General features: G+C 40.4%; 1 protein-coding gene across 2 annotated transcripts in view; it reads right to left on the reverse strand.

Moving 5' to 3' along the window:
- The window catches only part of PPP2R2B (protein phosphatase 2 regulatory subunit Bbeta), a 603,721-nt gene that overhangs the window by 384,647 nt on the left and 195,637 nt on the right, over positions 1–23,437 (reverse strand). Inside the window, exon 1 of one of the 2 annotated variants that reach the window (XM_049771454.1) lies at positions 6,764–6,917. The exons of the other annotated variant lie outside the window; for it this stretch is intronic. Coding sequence (XP_049627411.1) covers positions 6,764–6,881 — 118 coding nt within the window. The 5' untranslated portion in view covers positions 6,882–6,917. Of the gene's footprint in view, positions 1–6,763; positions 6,918–23,437 lie in introns of those variants that run through there. 2 annotated transcript variants of the gene reach the window in all.

The following is a 23,437-nucleotide window of genomic DNA, read 5'->3' on the forward strand; positions in this document are numbered from 1 at the left end:
CTGAGATCTTTAAATGTTGCTGATTCATACACGGGCACATGAATAAAAGTGAGCCAGAGTCTCTGCTCCCTCACCTCATAGAAACATATCAACACACATATACATGCTCAGGAAATATGGAACGTATAATAAAACTGGATAAAAGTGTATAAAAATGCACTGGAAAAATGAAAGGAGGCAGTGTCAAATGATGGAGAGCTGCCAGCACTTTGTTAAGTTGTTTTGGTATTTGTATGCAAATGCAAGTTCAGAATAGTATTTCCAATGCATATGGATGAATGTTGAGTTCTTTGCTATTCTCAGAAAAACCTGAAATGGAAGGTGGGAAGATTCTTCCTTATACTATTGTAAATGACCTTTCTGGGATGGGGAATGTTCTGCTACTAAACATAATAACCAGAGTGCATTGAAAATCACTAGCAAGTATTCATTATTAGCAACTCTGGTCCCCAGAGGCAATCTCAAGCCCTTTATGAGGACTAGCCAGAACTGTACCAATGAACCTGGGTTGAATAATATTAGGCCAGTCCTGTCAAAATATTGGCGATGCTCAATAAAGAGCACAGCCTCAGATTCATATTCTTAGACTCTGGCATATGCATAAATGACTAGGGGTCCAATTCAGTTTAGGGAAGAGAATGAAGGTTTTCTGAGGATGGTCTCTATTACAGGTCTTTTCCTAGATATTTCTCACATGTTTATTCATACCATTGTCAACAGCTTGAGAGAACAATTGCATTGGTCCCATTTTTATCAAGAATAAGAAATTTCAAGGTTTGGAGAAACAAAGGAATTTGTATTGGGACACATACCTTTTAATGGTAAAGCCATTAGACCCTCCCTCCAACTGGACCTCCTAACACCTGCTGTCAGTCCCTACCAGCTATCTGGTCCTACTCTAAATAGCAACTAAGCTTTTGAAAAGAAAAAATTGATCCTATATTTCCCTGATCAAAATCCTTTAATGGCTTTGGATTCCTTTTGGTCGAGTACAAACTCTGTATGATCACCAAAGTTTAATTTAATGTAACCTAATCCATGAATAACTGCCCACACCCTTTTTTTCTAACATTTTATTATGAACATATTTAGACACCAAATTGGGAAAAGAAATGGACAGTGACTATCCAAAGACTAACCTGCTAGCTTTCACTGTTTTCATTTTTACTTCCTTTGCCATACAGCTAGTCAGTTAGCTTTCTCTCTATGGTATCTTTCTTGTTTGGGGTTTCATTTTCATTTTCATTTTAATCACTCACTTTCCTGAGTAGATTTTGATTAGATTCCTGATTCCTGATTCCTGAGTAGATTTTGATATCTCTAGACCATTGTATCTGTAGTCTCTTTTACCTCAATAACTTCAGCTCTCATTAATTCCTAACTTACCTTTCAGTTCTCAGATTCAACTTGATCTGAAAAGATGTCCTTGCAATCCAAGTATAAATTAGCTTGCTTTGTAAAAGGTCTCAAGGCACTATGTGCTTGTCTTGAATGTCTCTTAAACACAACTGGGGAGTATTTGAGAAAGCATTTGTTGTATACCTCCACTGCTAGATTAAAAGTCCCCTCAGAACAGACATTATGTGTGTGCTAAAAAATACTTGGCCACCTCTACAAAAAGTCAACTGAAATTTTTTGAAGACAAATGAAAAGGAGAATGAATTAATAATTGAAAGGATATAGTATTAGTGAACTTGTTCTTCCTTGATATGTGCAAAACAGTATGAGTTTTTAAAGACCTTTGAGAGAAATAACTTATCATTGCCAGAATACAACAGAATCGCATTAAGGCAAATAACTAATGCAAGTTCTTTTTTTATCTCGTACATTTTATTTTTATATTTAATATACTATCAATTCAATTATAATAATCAATAAGTAATATAGATGACATAATTAAAAGAACTAGTTCACCACTTTTTACATTAAGAATTTTTTAGGGGCAAGAGCAATAACTAATGGGCAGGGCATTTGTCTTGTACACAGCTGACCCTGATTCAATCCCCAGCATCCCATATGGTTCAAGTTCTTTTTTTTTTTTTTTTTTTGGTTTTTGGGTCACACCCTGTGACGCTCAGGGGTTACTCCTGGCTATGCGCTCAGAAGTTGCTCCTGGCTTCTTGGGGGACCATATGGGACGCCAGGGGATCGAACCGCGGTCCGTCCTAGGCTAGCGCAGGCAAGGCAGGCACCTTACCTCCAGCGCCACCGCCTGCCCCAGGTTCAAGTTCTTAACTAGTGATGTAGTAAAGCAGAAAAACTATGGTAGGTTCTTGCATTCTCTTTTTATCCCTGTAGGAGAGAGGGGGCCAGGCATCACATTCAGTGATGGGGTGAATGGGGGAAAGGGAGTGAGAGAAATGGAAAGGAGAGAAAAGGAGGAGGAGAAAGGAGGAGAGAGAGAGAGAGAGAGAGAGAGAGAGAGAGAGAGAGAGAGAGAGAGAGAAAGTGAGGGTGAGGGTGAGGGTGAGGGTGAGGATGAGCAAGAGTAGTGCTCTAATCCATTCCAGTAGCCCTCACCCCATTCAATATCATCTCCCCAAAACACACACACTATAAAAAAAGCTGTTCTGGCTGTATAGAGTAACAATAGATTCAATGTTTTAAGGGCAGGGCTGAGGTCTGGCTTTATCTTGTATTTCTTTTTTTACTTTAAAGAAAATTTTACTACTTGAGTCACAGCTGGCAATGTTCAGGAGTTACTTAGTAACTGTTACTAGGTGCTTTTAGGTACTAGGTGCTCCTAGGTACGAGAGAGGGCAGGACCATATGAGATGCCTAAAATTGAATCAGAGTATATCATGAGCAAAGAAAGTGCCCTATCCACTGTACTATCTATTTAGCCCCTATCTTGTATCTCTTTACCATATTAAATCATTATTCTCATATAGGCATATAATACATATAATAATACACATATAATACATATAATACAATTGTCATTTGTATTTTACATGGAAAAAACTTAAAACAGAGTATATGCATATGCAGAGAACTATTTGATTGTTTACTGATTTATTTATTTATTATATTTGGCCACACCTGGCAGTGCATAGGGGTTATTCCTGACTCTGCACTCTGGAACCACTCCTGGTGGGCTTGGGGTAACCATATGAGAATCCAGGGATCAAACCAGAGTTGGCTTTATGCAAGGCAAGTGCATTATCCACTGAACTATCACTCTGACTTTTGAGAATTTATTTTAAAATTGTGTACATGGAAAGACATCATTAATAATAATATTATAAATCACAGAGCCTCAATCAACAAAAAAAGTGAAAAAAATAATTTTCTAACTTCCACTTCTAATTAGATTGTCATTCTTATAAACCTACTCCTCTAGAATGAATGATTCTGTTGTCCCATTTGAAGATAAGATTAATTGACAAAACTCGGACTGCTCTAATAAAGAGAGATTTTAAGAAGAAAGTGAAGGGGAATTAGAAAAATATACCCATAGATCAGATTTTAAAGATGATTTTTTTTAGGAGGAAGCATAACATTTTCTATTGAAACCACTTCAGTGACTTTATCTTTGTCATTATTCAAGTTCAAGAGAAATAAATGCTTGGCAGGGTTTGATACTTGAATTGCTACATATAAAAAGCTCAGTATGGTGCTTGGGACATTGAATATACCCAAAGCTATTAACTCTTAAAAGGGCATAAACATAGGAGAAGGTAATAAAAGAGTCATAGGAACTGTCTTTAATAGATACATATCATGCATGACAGAGGGAGAGGAAAGGAAGGTAAGAGAATGAGTGAGTGAAGATGAGAGAGAGGACAGAGAGAAGCTTAGGTAAAGTGGCCTTTAGCATTTGCATTGCTCATAGCTTATGAACTTGCCTGCAGCTACCACTTACAATGTAAATTGAGCTCGGAGTCCTTCACACTAACTACACAGCAAAAAACCTTTTAGTTTTAAATAGGATAATGCAGTGAAGAATGATCTAAGAAAGATCTAAAGAAAGAAAAAATCAGAGATAGATGTCAAGGAGATTTAAGAGGGGAAATCTAATTCATCTGCAAAGAAAGGAGAAAAAAGCAGAAATGTCAAAGAAAAATCTATAGGGGAAGAAGCTAATTCTCTAGAAAGTGAATTCAAGTTAATAATTAGAAAAGTTATGATTTGGAGCTTTTCAAGGGTATCAGCACTTGCTAAGGTAATGTGGACACCTACCGTGAAATTAAGATTTCTTTAATGTGTGTATGTGTGTTGAGAGAGATAGAGATATTTCATCTGAAAGCTTTGTTCTAAATTCGTATTTTTGACTCAAAATCATTATTTACGAAAAATACCATAAAATAAGAACATAAATTAAGTAGTATTCTGTGTCTGTGGAAGCAATTAGAAATATTGTTGTTTTAATTCATTTCTTTCATTTCACAGATTACAAAATTTATCCCCATGGCCTCAACTTGCCCATCTTCTTACCTCAAAAAGTTCCCTTTGCCTGTACTTGGAGACAGAAGAAAATGAATACAGAAGAAAATCTTAAGTGCAGTCTTCTTTTCTTTGTTATCACAAAGAGAACTATACATGTTCCACCCCCCACCTAGTCAAAAGAACCGAGACCAACTTCTGTCTTGCACAACATGTTCCAATAAAGAGCCATTCACATTCTATCTTGTAACTGAAACAAAGCATCTGAACTGAGAGCGAACATCTTAAAACCATACTTATCATGAAAAACAAAAAGATGATTGCCAAGTGTGGGGACTTGAAGATTGAATAGAATTGAATATCCCTTTCTATTTCTTTTCTTTTTCTTTCTTTTTCTTTCTTTCTTCCTTTCTCTTCTCTTTTTCCTCTTTTCTTTTCCTTTTCTTTTCTTTTTTTTTGTTTGTTGTTTTGGAAGCACCAGTCAGTGGTGCTCAGGACTTATTCCTGGCTCTCCTGTGTTCCAGAACTACTGGTGGAGCTGGAGGGTACCATATGGGATGCTGGGCCTGGAACCCAGGTTGGCTGAGTGTAAGGACAAGTGCCCTACGTGCTATACTATTGCTTTGAAAAGCCACAGTATAAAATAGCCACCTCTGAACTTTTAAAATTCTATTTAATCTGTGTAGCACCATGGACAAATTAAGCTATATGTCCTCTGATAAGAACAATGGAGAGAAAGCAAACTTGCAGGGCTGTTTGTAGAAGATGACACCTACTCCCTCCCTCAATCTCACATTATTTTTCTCCTGAGCTAGATTTTTTTTAAACTCCCCCACCCCCTCCCATTTCTCTAGTCATCTTTATTTATTTATTTATTTATTTATTTTGGGTTTTGGGTCACACCCGGCAGCATTCAGGAGTTACTACTCCTGGCTCTACGCTCAGAAATCACTCCTGGCAGGCTCGGGGGACCATATGGGATGCCGAGATTCGAACCACCGTCCTTCTGCATTCAAGGCAAACGCCCTACCTCCACGCCACCTCTCCAGCCCCGTCTCTATCTTCTTAATTTAATTGAAGGTAACGGACATCTACTGTCCAAGAATTAGAAGAAGGAATCCTTATAGAAAAACACATTGCAAACATTTTCCTAAACTACATTTGCACATATATTTTTCATGCTGGGTATTAAAATGTGGTGATATACGGAGTAGTAAGGATAAATGCTTCCAGCTACAAAATTAAAGCAATCACACTCCCTTCCCTTGAAGCAAAAGTTTTTGTATTTTTGAAAAACAGAGAGTAAGCAAAACCAAAAAATAAATCCCAAACACCGCAAACCCTTCTATCCAGACATAAAAGGCAGGAGATTGTACCTATTGACTTTTCCAAGCATTCAGGGCACTGAGGCTAATGTTAGAACAAGCTAGGGGTGAGGGGTAGGGTAGAGAGAGAGAGAGAGAGAGAGAGAGAGAGAGAGAAGAGAGAGAGATGAGAGAGAGAGACGAGAGAGAGAGAGAGAGAGAGAGAGATGGAGACAGAAAGTCAGAGAGATGGAGACAGAGGACAGCAAGATGGAGACAGAGAGAGAGAGATGGAGGGAGAGAGAGGAAAGAGAGAGAGATGGAGACAGAGAGAGGGGAGAGAGATGGAGGGAGAGAGATGGAGACAGAGAGAGAAAGAGAGAGATGGAGACAGAGAGATGGGGACAGAGATGGAGAGAGAGATGGAGGGAGAGAGATGGAGGGAGGAGATGGAGGGAGAGAGATGGAGAGAGAGAGAGATGGAGAGAGAGATGAGAGAGAGAGAGATGGGAGAGAGATGGAGAGAGAGATGAGAGAGAGAGAGAGAGAGAGAGAGAGAGAGAGAGAGAGAGAGAGAGAGAGAGAGAGAGAGAGAGAGAGAGAGAGAGAGAGAGAGAGAGAGAGAGAGAGAGAGATTATTTCACCTCTTGGCAAAGCTCAGCCTGCCAAAGGAACCCTCCCGCTCTCCGCTGGCTGTTGATTCAGCAGAAAGTCCAGCCCAGCCGCAGCCTGGCTCCTGGGGACTTCGAGCCACCGACAGCCACGCCGCCCTCGCCTGCCTCCCCTCGCCTCCCCTCGCCTCCTCTCGCCTCGCCTCGCCCGCTCGCCCACGTGCGGGGTCCGGGCCCCTGTGCGGGCCAGGCCGGCGCTGGCCAGGGAGCGGGGACCGGCCTGGCGCCGGGCCCCGAGGGTTCGGTGGGCCCGAGAGGGGCCCCGGGGGACGCGAGCCGCGCCCTGGGAGGCGGCGCGCCCCCGGGAGCCGGACGCAGGGACGGGCGGGCCCGGGGCTCCTCGCGTGCGCTGTCCGGGGCGCGTCCCCCGCCGCCCGGCCCGGCCCCGGGCGCGAGACCCACCTTCGGTGGCGTAGCTGTGGTCGCGCAGGAAGCTGCCGCTGATCTTGCGGGTGTCGGCGTCGTCCTCCATTGACAGCGGGCGGGCGCGCGTGGGCAGCAGCAGGCGGCAGTGCCGCATCCATGGTCCCCCGGGCCGGGGTCACGGGCGCGGGGCGCGGGCGAGCCGGCGGGGCTGCGCCATGCTCGCGAGCGCCCGGACGAGACGCGGGGCGGCGGGAGGGCGGCTCGGGGTCGCGAGGCCGCGCGTGTCACCGCTCCCGCGCCGGCCCCGGGGATGCCGAGCCGCCGCCGACGCCAACAGGTCCCCGGCCGGCGAGGACCGCGGCAAGATGGAGCCTCGCGCGACGCTGCGGGAGCCCGGCCCGAGGGAGGGATGGAGGGAGGGCCGGAGCGGGAGGGAGCGCGCGGTCCCCGCGGCTGTCACTCGCGCACTGGCGGCGGCGGCGGCTGCGGCTGCGGCAGGAGGACGGAGGACGGCGGCGCGGGGCGCGGGGCGCGGGGCGTGGGGCGCAGGCTCCTCCCCGCCGCGTCACAGCCCGAGGCTCGTCCCCGGAGCGGCCGCGGCGTGGCCGAGGTCGAGGCTGCGGCGCTCGGGGCCGCGGCGGGGCCGGGAAGGGCAGGACTGGGCAGGGCAGGGCAGGGCGACGCGCTCCGGTGGAGGTGGGCAGGTGGGTGGGTGGGCGGGAGGCGTGGGGGCCAGCGTGCGGAGCCCGAGCCGCTTCTCCAGCACCCGCGCCCCGGGGACCGCGGGCAGGTGCCCCCGGTCGGACCCGAGGCCGGAGGGAGGCGGAGGACCGACCTCCACTCCGCCCGCCCGCCCGCCCCTTGTCCGTCCGGGACAGCGCGCGGGGGGCCGCGGATGAGCCCTCGTGCGAGCGAGCGAGCGAGCGATCTCGGGGGAGCGGGGGAGTGGACGCCGGAGCCTCGGGGCGGGGCCCCCCGTGCGGGGAAGGGGAGGGGGGAGCGCGGCAGGGGACGTGCGAGGGCCCACAGGGAGGCGACCTCGAACCCGAGCCCGCTGGGTCCTAGGCAGACACGAGTCCGGGAACGTTCAGAACCCCTGAACCAATGCCATCCTTGCCCAGCCCATGGCCCCCGATTCGGGCAGGACGGACAGCAGGTGCCCCTGCAGGCTTGGCTCGCGAAGGAGTTTTGGCGGCGCGAGGAGCCCGGTGGCTGCCCAGTTGCAGAGGAGCGAGGGCAATCCGAAGATCTAACCCAGGATGCCCCACCCGCCCTCCTGCCAAAAGGCCAAAGGCCGCATTCCCCGGACACCGCCCCCCCCGCGTGTCCCCAAAGGGCGAGTTCCGCAGGGGAAGAAAATGAGATCGTTATTGTTAGGAAACAACCGCACTCATTTACGAAGCCACTCAAGTCCCTTCGAAAGGCTGTTTGTATTTGCTAGGAATCCGCCCAGGGTTTCCCGTACTAGGAAAGAAAGTCTTCATTCCGTGGGCGTCACCGCCGGGAGAGACATCAGCAAATGTCTTGCTCAGTGAAGCTCCACAAGTTGAGCTCATGGGCCCAGAGGGAACTGGGAGTTAATTATATACCTAGGACGCTTGGCCTAATACAATCTAGAAAGTATTTGAGTTTCGAACAATGAGGAAGCCAGCCCTTAATGGAGGTTGAGAGTTGGCATTGGATTTCCGCGCAGAATAGACGCTTCTAGCAGGCGAAAGATTCATCTCGAACTCCAGACAGAAAGTACTTATCCCTATGAGGAAAGAGAGGATGGTGCTTCCGCTCACACCAGGTTTTATTTTAGTGCCATCTGGTTGTTGTCTTACTTTTTTGCTCCAAGTTCACATGGGACATTCCAGTTAACAAATGAAGACAGGGTGCAAATGGATTGAATCCATGTCAGCCCTAATCGATGCCGCTGTTTTTTCCATGACATCAGTTGTGTCCATCACCAGGATTCCACTGGCCAGATCACCTTGGAGTTACTCCGTCCAAGTCTCTGCGAATCTCTGTCATAACAAGAAGGTCAGTGAAGCAGAAGGAAGACGTTCCTTTCTTCTTGTGTGGAGGGACATCCTGTCTTGAGCTGCAACGAAAGTTCTTTGAAGAGTATTTGAGAAATTCTCCACTGTATCTGCCAGAGGCTAGGTGGAGACCATGTAGTAATGTAGACTTCAGGGTTTGTTTCCAAGGGCCACTCTTAGCAACTGAAACTGGTCCCCTCCAAGGCCAAAGCAAGACCACAAAGCTATTGGCTTTGTGCCCCAACACAGAGTTGTTAGAGGAGTGAAAGAAGCTGTGTGCAATACTGTAGTGATGAGAGGAGACACCCACCATTTCTCAGAGGACACATATCAGCTGATTCCCCTTCTTTCATCAGATCAAGCTCTTCCAAAAGCTTCCTCTGCATGCCTCCTCATGTTGTGGGCACTCTTCAGAATCTCAGTTGAAGTGTTTTTTTACTTCATTGAGACAATCCTGACCATACTAGAGCCCTTCCTATAGCATTTTCAGTCTCTAAAACACCTTTTTGGTCTTCTTTATGGCACACTGAATTTTGTAATAGTTATTTACTTACTAATTCAGTAACTTCCAGTTTATCTCTAAATTAAGTGTCTGTCATTAACTCAATATAACATGTGTTTATTGAATAGTGAACAAATACTTCTTGAATTAATACATGACTTAATTTATTCAGTGATCTTTAGGTTTATTTATCTAAGATTTCAAGCATATAGCATTATACATCAATATTTGGTATACATTATTGCCAACAAAAAATCTAGGCTTTCAACCCTTATCATACAATTAACGCTTTATACCCAAACTACTCACTTTATTTCCCCCTTCCCTTTGGTAACCTTTAATTTGTTCTTATAGTCTAGGGTTTTGTTTTTATGACACATAATTCATTATTTTTATTTTATTATCTTCTCTCAAATAAGCCACCTAGGTTCAGCATGTTGTTGCAAATGAGAATGTTTCACCTTTTAAAAAATATAACAGCTGTGAAATATTCCTTGTGATATAGACCACATTGTCTTTATTAACTCCTCTATTGATTGACACTTTGGCTGATTCCAGTCCTTCAGCTACTATAAATAGTATTGTGACAAAGTTGGAGGCACATATATCCTGGATTTTGCAATTATGTTTAGATCTCCAGCTCTACCTTTCCTAAAGTAATTGCAGAGACCCCTCAAAAACAACAAAACCTGTTGTGAGACAGTAACTGTTTAGTCTGTAATTCCTATTTCCAGGAGTCCCTGTTCATTCCTATCTCATTACTGAGTATTTAATATCTGGTAAGAAGTATTGTAGGTTATGGAGATGCGCTTGAAACAATACTCCCTTCCTTCACAAAACTGAATTTCTATTATCTGATTTTAACAACACGTGCTTCTTAAGTGCTTAGACTTCTGATGTCAGGCAGAGTGACTTTTTTGCCACTTTTGATTGTGTCCTTGAGCAAGTCACAAGATTTCCCTTGTCACAGTCTTTATAAATCCATAAATTAGAAAAATATTGTCTATTAAATGGTGTATACTACATGAAATATAAAATATATAATACTATATTACATGAAATCATTCTTGGTAAGACTGTATTATTATTATTATTATATATAAAGTATTTACTATCATTGTCACCATCAATATTGGCTCCTCTATCAGCCACAAGCTAAGATGGAGATACAACAACAGCCTTGCATTAGGTATCTATTGGTCTCTATCATCATAAAACTTTGTGTCTAATTTACAGTTTATGTAAAGGAAGCTGTAGGCTTCAAAAGGGTCAACAAAATATACTATAGCAGATTGACTTTATTTAGGTCCACACTGTATGCAGAAAGGGCCAAATGAGATTTGTCACCCTCTTAAGTCACACAGTTAGCATGACAGTTTGTGGACACGTTCTCTTTTTTATTACTACCCTGGTCATGGTCACCCTTTGCCAACACTCTAGATGACCCTCGTCTGGTTGGTTTTGTGTTTGCATATACTGAAACCTGTTAGTCATCCTGTCCAATTAGCACATAAATATCTGAATTTTATGAAAACCTTTGACCTAAGCCAGCCTAGAGATACTCAATATAAGCTTAGGTGTCATACAGCCCTGGTTTTTGTCCTAGCTCAGTTAGTTGTGATTTACATGACCTTTGAAGTAAGTTTACATCTCTGAGCATCTGTATTTACAAAGTAAAAGAAAATTATATGACATACTTTGCAGGTTTACTGAGTGGCTTCAGAAACATTTTAGAATAGTGGCAAGAATATAGGTTATGTCCATAGCTAAGACTCATTGAAACATTGGGCATCCCTCTTAGCAGTGTTTCTTTGGGTGTCTCTATCTAAAGTGAAGTTGAGAGATGTACTCCAAATCAATGACCCCTCCACCAATTTTCCTTAAGAAGTAAGGTAGATGAAATTCTACTATTGTATATAAAGTACTTTGTAAGCTACAGACTACTATACAATAGAAAGAATTTAGATTGGCTTCTCTAGCTTCTCATTTTTATGAATATGGAGAGAGCTCATCCTGTTTTTGGCAATGAGGAATCATGGAAATCCCTAGACTGGTCACTCACCGATGTGATCACATAAAGCAATCTCTGATGTGTTTTATGTGCTGACTCTCAGAGGGTGAGCTCTAACCTCTGTATTGATAGCAAGATTTGATGTGTAAAACCACAGAGTGATTCTTAAACATGACATTTAACCAAGATAAAGAAAATGAAACATTGCTCTCAAAATATATTAATTATAAATTGCCTTTTTATTTATTTTTTTATTTAAAAAATTTAGTGACCAATGGGGAGGATGCTGGATTTATCCCATCGATATTCAAGTTGGTACAGGTCAAACAGTGGTGCTCAGAATGGAGATGCCATATTTGAGAGCCACTGAGTTTATACCCATTGATGCTAAAAGCATTGGTATAAAAATTTAAGAGTTTATATCTGAGAGCCTGAATGATAATAGCTTATATTTTCCCTCATTCAATGGCTTTGGAGTTAATTTGGGTGGCTCTACTGAAGATAAGTTTTTATTAATGTTATATTTGTTAGGGTTAAAGTAAGGATTGATAAAACCAGCTTTGATAAAACTCCAGAGGTATTTGTCTAATACCTATTTGCACTACTCAAGGTAAAATTCAGTATAATATACACAAAACTATATATTGAGAAATACTTTATATGTATTTAAATGAACCAGATAGAAAGATAGCATAGGAGGTAAATCATTTGCCTTACATGTGGTTGGCCTGGGCTCAATCCCCAGCACCTCATATGATCCTGACCCCTGCCAGAAGCTATCTTCTAAACAGGACTAAGAGTAAGCCTGTACACCATAGGACTTGGTCCCCAAACCAAAAATAAGTAAATCAAACAATAAAACACACCACATGTTAAATTTTTATGAAACAAAATTAATCCCTTATGGATATGGGGAAAAAAATCTAACAATAAGGTTATTTCTCCCCTCCTCTCCCTTCCCCCTCCCTTCTCACCTTCCTTCCAGTCCTCTTCTCCCCTCCTCTCCCCTCCTCTCTCCTCCCTCTCCACCTCTTCTCCCTCCCCTCCTCTACCGTGCCCTCTCCTCCCCTCTACACCTCTTCTTCCCTCTCCTCTCCCCCCCGTCCCCTCCCATCCTCTCTCTTCCCCTCCTCTCTCCACACAGTTAGAGAAATAATTATACACTAACAACTACTATGGCAATGATAGTGAGAGAGAGAAATAGAATACTTGTCTCAAAGACAGTCAGGGTTGGGGGAGGAGGGGAATGGCTGCAAGAAAGTTGCACTGGCAAGAAAGGAGTGTACATTTTATGACTGAAGCCTAACTATAAAGATGTTTGTACCCATAGTGCTTAAATTAAGTAATTTTTAATAAAAAGAAAGCCATAAAATATCCAAAGTTCATGATTCAGATATGATATTATTTTAATCATTTTATTTTTTATTTGGTTTTTGGGCCACATCCGGATTGCTCCTGGCTTTGGGGACCATATTGGATGCCTGGGGATCAAATCAAGGTTCATCCAGGGTCAGCCACATGCAAGGCAAAAGCCCTACTGATGTGCTATCGCTCAGGCCCCTATTTTCCTCATTTTAATATGACCCTAAGTGAATGCAGTTAGAGTAAATAAAGGTCTATTAGGACAATGATATTTGGAACTGATAGCTCTGGAGAACTTGTTGCTGAAAGGGGAGAAAGCAACATGCAAGTCACCTTTCCCATTAATAATAGCACAAATCACAGTATCAAATTAGAGAGAGAGAGACATAGTAAGAGAAAGAGAGAGTGAGAGAGAAATAGAGATACAAATGTCAGAACTGAAAAACTTAGTAAGCAAAATAAAAAACTCATTGGAAGTCCTTATTTTCAGAGTAACTACTGCTGATGACAGAATCAATGAGCTTGAAGAGACAATGTAGAAAAATTCCAGACAACCACAAAAGATGGGGAAAAAGGTCTCTAAATATATGAACAGATGATGGAAAAAATCCTCAAATATACCAAGCAGATGACAATAGAACTTTGAGATAAATTCAATAGAAACAACATAAAAATAATTTGGATTCCAGAGAGTCAGGAAAAAAAAAATCCCCTGTAAAGAAGCAACAGTCAAAAACACAATTGCTGAGAAGGTCCCAGACTAAAGAGCACATGCACCCACATTTGGTCACAATGAGTATCAAATAAAAGAGACCCAAACAAAAATATCTAAAGCACATTCTAATCACAATGATGAAAATCACATATAAGGATAGACTACTGATATCAGAAAAACTGAAAAGAAAATTACATACACAGGAGCTTCCTTAAGATTTACAGCAGATTTATCACAAGCAACCCTCCAGACTCCAAAGCAGTGGTGGATAAAAAAAAACTTAATAAAATGAACACATTATCAAAAATAATCCATTCAGCCAGACTCTCATTCAAAACTGAAGGAACAATATACAGCTTCATAGATAAACAACAATGTCAGTACTTTACAGACTCAAATTTAACTTAAAAAAATAAAGGGGGTACTTTAAAGTAAGACACATCCAACAAAGCTTTCTCCCAAAATGGTACATAACTCCATTAAAAGAATCTCAATATCAATAGAATAAATGCTCCAATTAAGAGACACAGTGGCAAAATGAATTATATAATTGAATCCAGAGTTCTGCTGTCTGCAAGAAATACATTTGAATAGAGCAAAAATATTCAAAATTAAAGGTTTTAAGAAAATTCTTCGAGTAAACAACCCCCTTAAAAAGTCTGTGATTGCCATTCTAATATCAGATGACATAGACTTTAGGCTTAAAAAGGTAATAAGAAACAGTATCATTTCTTTTTTTTTGGGGGGGGGTCACACCCGGCGGTGCTCAGGGGTTACTCCTGGCTGTCTGCTCAAAAATAGCTCCTGGCAGGCATGGGGGACTCTATGGGACACTGGGATTCGAACCAACCACCTTTGGTCCTGGATCGGCTGCTTGCAAGGCAAACGCCGCTGTGCTATCTCTCCGGGGCCAAAGTGTCATTTCTTAATAATCAAGTGATATGCATATCAAGAAGTACACTCCTAAAATGTATGCAACTAATGAGAGACCAACAAAATACTTATATATATTAATATACTTTAAGAAATACATCAGTAACAACACAGTAGTAGTTGGAGACTTCAACAATGCTGTGTCACCTCTTGATAGATCAACTGTTCTATACTGGCTTTGAGGAAAAAAAATGAAAGAGAAGGGCATATAGAGACTTTTTTTTATCCCTATAAAGCTAAATACATATTCTTCTCCAGTGCACATGGGACATTCTCCAAGATAGAGTACACGCTGAGCCACAAAATGTAACTCTAAAATGAACAGGATAGTAATTGTACTAGCTATCTTCTCAAACTATGATGCACTGAAACTAGAAGAGAATTACAAACAGAAACAGAAAAATAACTGTAACACCTGGAAATTAAATGGTTTACTTCTGAACAACCTGAGGGTCAGAAAAGAAATCAAATAGTAAATCAAAAGTCTCCTGGAAACAATGAGAATGAAGAAACAGGTTGTCAGAATTTCTGGGACACAGCAAAAGTGGTACTAAGAGGAATTATGAGCATTAATCAGAAAGGAACAAAGGATCTACATAAACAACTTAATGGAACAGCTTAAGAACTTAGAAAATGACAAGCAAAATGAGCTGAAATCAGACAGGAGAAAGGAAATAATAAAACTTAGATCAGAAATTAATTAACTGAACGTCCATAAAACTATCCAAAATAACAATGAAAGCATGTGTTAGTTCTTTGGAAAAAAAATCAGATTGATAAAATATCATCAAGTCTCACAGATAAAGAGAAAGAGCAAACTTTAATAATCCAAATCAGAAATGAAAGGAATGATGTCACAACAGATATTACAGAAATTTAAAGAGTAATCAGAAATTACTTTGAAAATCTTTATGCCATGAATAAAAAAACACCTGGCATAAATCGATAAATTCTTGGATTCCTATAACCTCACAAGCTTAAAACAAGATATCTGGAATATGGAATATCTGAACAAACCTTTAATATCAAGGTAATTGATATATTAATCAAAATGCTTCCCAAAAACAAAAGCACAGATTCAAATGAATTCACCAATACATTCTTTCAAATCTTTACAGTGGACAAACTGCCAATTCTTTTCTGCTCTTTCAGAAAATTTAAGAAACTTTAAAACTCCCAGTTTCTATAAAACTAACATCACCCTGATACCTAAAGTGACACACAGCAACAACAACAACAACAACAAAAGTTTCATCCAATATCCTTGATGCACATTTTTTTAATTCCTTTTTTTTTTTTTTTTTTTTGGTTTTTCGGGCCACACCCGTTTGATGCTCAGGGGTTACTCCTGGCTAAGCTCTCAGAAATTGCCCCTGGCTTGGAGGGACCATATGGCATGCTGGGGGATCTTCCTTGGCTAGTGCTTGCAAGGCAGACATCTTACCCCTAGCGCCACCTCGCCGGTCCTGATGCACATTTTCAATGATGCACAGATTCGAAATTTCTCAACAAAATACTAGCAAATAGAATTCAACAATTCATTAAGAAGGGAGAAAGGAACTCCCATATACAGCTGGTGAAATGCTGTCTAGTCTAGCCTTTCTGAAAAACAATATGGATATTGCTCAAAAAACTGGAAATTACGTCCCATCTGATTCAGCTATACCACTCCTAGGGATATACCCTAGAAACACAAAAACAAAATATAAATATGCCCTCTGCAGGCCTATGTTCATTGCAGCTCTATTTATAATAGCCAGAATCTGGAAACAATCCAGATTTCTGACAACAAATGAGTGGCTAAAGAACCTATGGAACATATACACAATGGAATACTATACAGCTGTCAGCAAAAATGAAGTCAAGAAATTTTCCTATACGTGGATGGACATGGAAACTATTATGCTGAATGAAATGAGTCACAGGGAGAGAGACATAGAATAGTCTTGCTTATCTGTGGGATTTAAGAAAAATAAAAGACAGTATGTTAATAACACCCCGAGACCATAGAAATGAGGGCTAGAAAGATCAGCCCATGATATGAATCTTACTATGAGTGGTGAGTGCAGTTAGGGAAATAACTACACCAACAACTATCATGAAAATAAGGGGCCAGAGTGGTGGCACAAGAAGTAAGTCATCTGCCTTACAGGAGCTAGCCTAAGACAGACTGATTCGATCCTCCGGTGTTCCATATGTTCCCCCCCAAGCTGGGAGCGATTTCTAAGTGCATAGCCAGGAGTAACCCCTGAGCATCACCATGTGTGGCCCAAAAACTAAAACTTAAAAAAAAAAGGAAATTGAGTGAGAGAAATAGAATGCCTGTCTCAAAGACAGGCAAAGGATTGGGGAGGAGGGAAATTGGGCATTGGTGGCAGGAAGGTTGCACTAGTGAGGGGCTGTATTTGTGACTGAAACCCAATTATGAACATGTTTGTTATCATGATTCTTAAATAACAATACTATAAAAAATATGGGTTATACAATATTATGAAGTTGGATTCATCACAGAGATACAAGGATGGTGTAACACATGCAATTCAATCAATATAATACACCTTATCAGTAAAAATAATATTATAATATCCATAGATGCAGAGAAAGCATTTGATTATGTTTAGTACTTATTCATGATAAAAACTCTCAATAAGATGAGAATTTAAGAAACTTTCCTCAATATAGTCAAAATCATTCACCACAACACTATGGCAAACATTGTATTTGTTGTTGTTGGTTTTTGGGTCACACCCAGCAGTACTCAGGGGTTACTTCTGGCTCTGTGCTCAGAAATCATCCCTGGCAGGCATGGGGGACCATATGGGATGCTGGGATTTGAACTACTGTCCTTCTGCATGAAAGGCAAAAACACCTTACTTCCATGCTATCTCTCCGGCCCCAACATTGTATTTAATAGGGAAAAATTAAAATCCTTGCTTCTATGGTCTAACACAGGACAAGGTTGCCCCCTCTCACCATTTCTATTTAATATAGTACTGGAAGTTCTTACAATAGCAATTAAGCAAGAAAAAAGATATCAAGGACATGCAGAGAGCAAAGGAAAAAAAATCAAGCTCTCATTGTTTGCGGATGACACAATTCTGTACTTAGAAAACCCTTAAGACTCTACAAAAATCTTTTAGAAAACAGTAGTTGTACAGTAAAGTGGTGGGCTAAAAATTAATACATGAATATCCAGGAATTTTTTATAAACAAACAATGAAGAGAAGAAACAGCTATTAAAATATAATCCCATTCACAATTGTGCTTCAGACAATCAAGTTCCTTGGAGTCAATTTAAAGAGATGAAAGACCTATACAAAGAAAACTACAAAACACTGCTTTAAGTAATAAAAGAGGACACAAGGAAATGGAGACATATACCCTGCACATGAATTGGGAGTATTAACATCATAAATATGGCAATTTTTCCCAAATTGTTGTACATATTTAATACAATCCATATGGATACCCATGACATTTTTTTTTTTAAAAAAAAGTGAATCAAACACTCCTGAATTTCATATGAAACAATAAATGTTCACAAATAGTTAAGTAATCCTTGGGAAAATAAAAGATCTGGGAGAGTCTCCCAAATTCAAAGTATACTATAATACAGTAGTAATTAAAACAGCATGGTATTGGAATAAAAACAGACTATTAGATAAATTGAATATTCTGAGACTGATCCTCAGGTTAAATAATTTTAATAAAGTGGCAGGAAATACAATTTGGAGCAAGGAAAGTCTCTTTAATAAGTGGTGTTGAGAAAACTGGTCAGTTACATTCAAAACAATGAATTCAGACCTCTCTTTAATGCTCTGAACAAAAATAAAATCAAAATAGATTAAAGACTTTCATGTCAGGCCTGAAATCATAAGGAACATAGAGGAAACCATAGGCAGAACACTCCATGGCATTGAAGTCAAAGGCATCTTCAAGGTGAAATACCTCTGGCCTACCAAGTGAAAGCAAAGATAAACAAATAGGACTACCCATATTTTCCTGTGTCTAAGGCAACTTTTTAACCTATGAAAAACTTCTTAAAAGTTGGGGATTGTCTTATACGCTGGTATATGGCATACTGAAACTTACTCCAGCTTCAGCAATGAGTGATTGCCCCCTTACCAACGCATCCCATCCAGCTGCCAGGCATCATCACTTGGTCCTCTGCTTGTCCTGATTCATCTTTCAGGGCACACAGAGGAGCTGAGTTACTGAGCTCCTCATCCATTCCAGCCACCAGGTGTCATCACTGGTATGCAGCTTTCTGGTGCTTAGTCCTCTGTTCAGCTTTTATGGGACACTGAGGAAGCACTCTATTAACTCTGTTCTATTAATCACTGCACCCCAGCCAGCTGTTGTTGGAGGAGCCCCCTCTCCCTGCTCTCAATGTAGATCACAATAAAAAAAGATCAAGTCAGTTACTACAAATGACAAATGTAAAATGAGTGTTGGAACTCCAAAGTCTAGCTTTATTAAACATATACTGTTAATCTTTAAGGGTTCTACTCTTTTTCTCTTATGTTTTTAAATTTCCATTAGGTGTGCATTAAGAGAGGTAATCTAATACGGCAAATATATCCCAAACCCTATATTGTAACAGGAAAAGTAAAGGATCATCGTATACACCCAGTCATCTTATCCCAGGAAAATATGGTACATTAAACTAAGAAGCTTCTGTACTCACAGAAAATTCTGACTTCCCACAAAACTATTAAATGATAAAACTATTGGCCCAAACCCATCTATCTTATAATGGGTACTAAAGCTTAACAAGTAAAAACACCTAAACTCCATTTAAAAATGGAGAGAATAAATGAACAGACATTTCCTCAAAGAAGAAACACAGATGGCTTAAAGGAACATGAACAATTGCTCCATATTATTTATTACTCATCAGGGTGATGTAAATCAAAACAACAGAGATTCACTCTCAATGACTGGCACACATTAAAAAGAACAAGAACAACCAGTGCTAATGCAGATGCAGTGAGAAAGGAATTCTTATTTGCTGCTGGCAGGACTATCAACTGGACCAGCATCTTTGGACAACAATATGAAAATTCCTCAAGACACTAAAAATCACCTTTAATTAGACCCAAAATCATTGCGCTGGGAGTCTACACTTGAAGCCCAAAAAACATAATGCAGAAAAGCCTTCTGCACTCCTACGTTTATTGCCACACCATTCACAACAACTTGAATCTGGGAATAACCTGAGTCTGAGAACAGGGTACATCTACACTGTGGAAAAATACATCAGGAAAAAAATCGTAAAATATAAAAAATGAAACGTGTTTGTACATAAATAAACACGGAGAGTATCATGTTCAGTGAAATGAGTGAGAGGGGCATAATCATACTCATTTATAGGATATATAAATAGTATGTGAATAATACCCAAAAGACAATAGAAACAAAGGTCAGGAGGACTGGAAATTTGTCATGTTACTTTTCTGCCCAATGTTCTTTTGGTTTCCTCCACATCCTATATAAAATTTCTTACAATACTAAGAAGATAAAATTTCAGTTAGAGCTTTTATATTATTTCACTTCTCACCTGCAGACTGCCTACTCTTTCATCCCTCTCCTTCCCTCCTTCTATTGTCCACTCCCAACTCTGACATATTGCCTGTTTGCCAAACACTTCAGAAAAAGCACCTTTGCATGTGCTATTTGCTCTATCCTGAGCAAATGAAGTCAGCTCAGAGCTTGACTTCATTACTGTGTTCTATGCCAATTTCTTGGAAATGACTTTCTTTATTTTTTGTTATGTTATTTATTTTGGGGGCACACTCGTATATTGCTCCTGGTGGGCTCAGGGGACCATATGAGATGCTAGGAATCAGTTCTGGATACATCCCAGGTTAACTGCATGCAAAGCAAACACCCTACCATTGCGTTATCACTGTGATTCCTGTAGTCTATTATCTAGGTATTTATGACCAACCTTACAACTGACTAGATTGAGAGATCCTATGTGTTTCAGACCTCTCTAGCACTTGACCAGTTTGCCTGCAATACTAAAGGTATTCCATATGTGGCTAGTAAGTGATTATATATATACATATATATATATAATCTGTGAAATTGTATATATAAAATTATATATATAATATTGTGCTGTTACTACCAACGTAATGACAAAATATATTTGAGTAATATATTTGATAAATATATAAAATATATTTACCACCAATGTTTAAAATAAGGGTTCTGAAATACAAAACATTTTACATAATTTACTTAAACAGTTTAGGGATGAAGTCATAATACATGCTTGACGGCATGTGGCTGACCAGAGTTCAATCCCTAGAATCCCATATAATTACCCAACCACCACAGGATCTCATATAATCCCCTCCACCAATAAAAGTGATTCCTGATGGGACTGGAGAGGTAACGTAGTGGGTAGGGCCTTTGCCTTGAATGTAGCAATCCTGGGCTCGATCTTTGGCACCCCATATGGTCCCTGAAGCCTGCCAGGAGTAATTTCTGACTGCAGTCAGGTGTAACCTTTGAGTACTTCCAGGTGTGGTCTCAAAGCAAACAAACAAACAATAACAAAGATAAACAAAAAGTATAGTAATCCCTGAGTGCAGACCTAGGAGTGAGACCTGGGCATTACCAGGTATGGCCCAAAACCAAAAAAAAAAAAAAAAGAAAGTAAACTGTGACTTTTAATATAAGTCATGAATAGGATCAACTCTAATTTTATTTTGTTTTGTTAATGAATTTATTTTGGGCTTTGGGGCCACTTTTAGTGATGCTCGGGGCTCACTCCTGGCTCGACGCTTTGGGATCACTTTTGATATTTGGCAATGCCTGAGGACTGATGATCATTTATTGAACCCAGGTCAACCACATGTAAGGCAAGCATCCTACCCACTGTCCTTTTGGAGATGAATTTCTTCACTATTTTATAAAATAAAGTAGAACTCTTTTCTCACAGAACTTCCTCTTGCTTCTTGATGGTATATACTAACTTGGGTTTAGTTATTTTGCAAGAAGAACACAACTTCAATTATGTCTCCTAGTTTTTACTTAGTCCTTAGAACAGAAGCAAGGAACTCAAAAAAAATTTTTTTTCACCCCACAGGGGACTGAACCCAGGGCCTCACAGACAATTGTTATTCATCCACTAGGTGAATTCCCAGTCCCTAGGTGAGGTTTATAAATAATGAAGACTACGGGTCAGAGCACAAGCTGTAGGGCTCTTGCCTTGCACATGCTAACCTAGGATGGACCATGGTTCAATCCCCCGGAGTCCCATATGGTCCCCAAGCCAGGAGCAATTTCTGAATGCATAGCCAGGAGTAACCGCTGAGCATCACTGGGTATAACCCCAAAACAAAAACAAATACAAACAAACAAAAACAAAAAAAATAATGAAGACTAGAGTTTAGTGGTAACCACAATAAATACTAAACCTTGGATGCTTGTATAGTAAAGCCACGAAGAAGACCTAGTCTTTGTTCTGAAGCTCTAGTCAGTATGTTATGTAACTGAAAACATTGTTCTTGTTTATGGTATGTGCGGCACACACTAGAAATGTATGTGATTTAAGGTGGGGTATTTGGACTCCACTAAATCAACTTATGCACAGACTGCATTCTACCCAAGGGCAGTCAGTTAATGCAAATCCCATAAGTTCCCTAAATATGAGGTTCATGTGTTTCTAAATAACATATTAATACCAGGAAGATAATATTTTGAAGACAAGGGTAAATTCAAGTCTGGAACCTTTCTTCTCTCTCTGAGACAAAGAATAATTTAATCTGTATCTTTTCCATTTAATAAATGGTTGCAGTAGGTTCTGAGAGCCAGCAAATTATAGAAACTATGAATAGTTTTGGAAACTTAGAAATTCATAGTTCATGTTAGCAGTGTTAAGTCTGGGGATCTTTGCCCTTACACGACTATCCCAGATAATATTTACATATACATACAGTGAGGTTCATATTTAAGAGGACTTAAATATCACTAATTCTAGTCCATATTTTTTAATGATTTTTATTGACCAACATGAATTATAAGTCTTTCATAGTAATATTTAAGGTACATAGTGACATTGAATCAATGTTGTCCTCCCTCCAACCCTGTTCCCAACATCCCCGTCCTTTGCCCCCCCTCCCCGAACTGCTAGTATAACTGGTCCCCTCTGTGTCTAGCTTGTTGAAGATTGGGTATCGATTCTGTTGTCGTTGACTTTGGGTTTGGTGTCTAAGTCTGATCACTTTTTATTTCTACTCAATGTTCATACAACATGTTTGATTCTGGCACCATCCATTTTCCCCCTAATTTTTCTGAGGAAAAAAAAATGGAAATCTTAAGATGAGAGTTTTCACCTCCAAATCACCCAGTGATTGGTAATAGATTCAGAGCACAGACCTCCTAGGTCCATGGTCAGCCTTGCAGTCTCTCCTCAACTTTTGCAGAGACACACTTTCAATAGTGTAAGTGAAAAGTAACTGTACCTTTTAAACTAGATTTGAAATTTAAGGCTGGACTCAAATATAAGAAATGACCACTATAACCCACAGGTGAAACCCTGAGAAAACTTAGAAGTTCCTCTCTGTTCTGCCTTGCAGTGGAACAGAAAGTAATTGCAGAAAGAGCTCTCTGCATCTCTTGGCTCAGAGTTCCCTCCGTCAGAGCTGTGAGAAGCATTAATGCTCACTCAGGGAGAATAGAATGCATTCTTTCCCGACACCATCATGTTCTGCCATTTTCTGCTTTGGAAATTTCCAAGGGTATGCTTGGAAACCAGAGGATGCATCACTTGGTAAACTGAGCCTATTTATTACACTATATAAAAACATTTTGTGTTAGTTCAAAGATCACATAGGTAAGGTTAACACCCTGGCTTTTTACTAAACTAGTGAGATAACTTATAGAAGAAAAATTCAAGAGCTAGATGGACCTTGAACTTGAAATCAAAGCTGTATATATTTTGAAATTCAATAAATATTTATAGAAAAAAACAAAGTGAAAATAATTATATTATACAGCCCTAAAATAGAGACCTCTGTGTGGCACCTGACAGCACTATAAAGGTGAATAAAGTATAATAACCGAAGTTTATGAATTTACATCTGAAAAGTAGCTAGCAAAGGCCCTGAGTAATCACTTTAACAATTTGGGGTCACAGAATCTTTTGAGA

The sequence above is a fragment of the Suncus etruscus genome, chromosome 4 (genome assembly GCF_024139225.1).
Source record: "Suncus etruscus isolate mSunEtr1 chromosome 4, mSunEtr1.pri.cur, whole genome shotgun sequence".
Taxonomy (NCBI): domain Eukaryota; kingdom Metazoa; phylum Chordata; class Mammalia; order Eulipotyphla; family Soricidae; genus Suncus; species Suncus etruscus.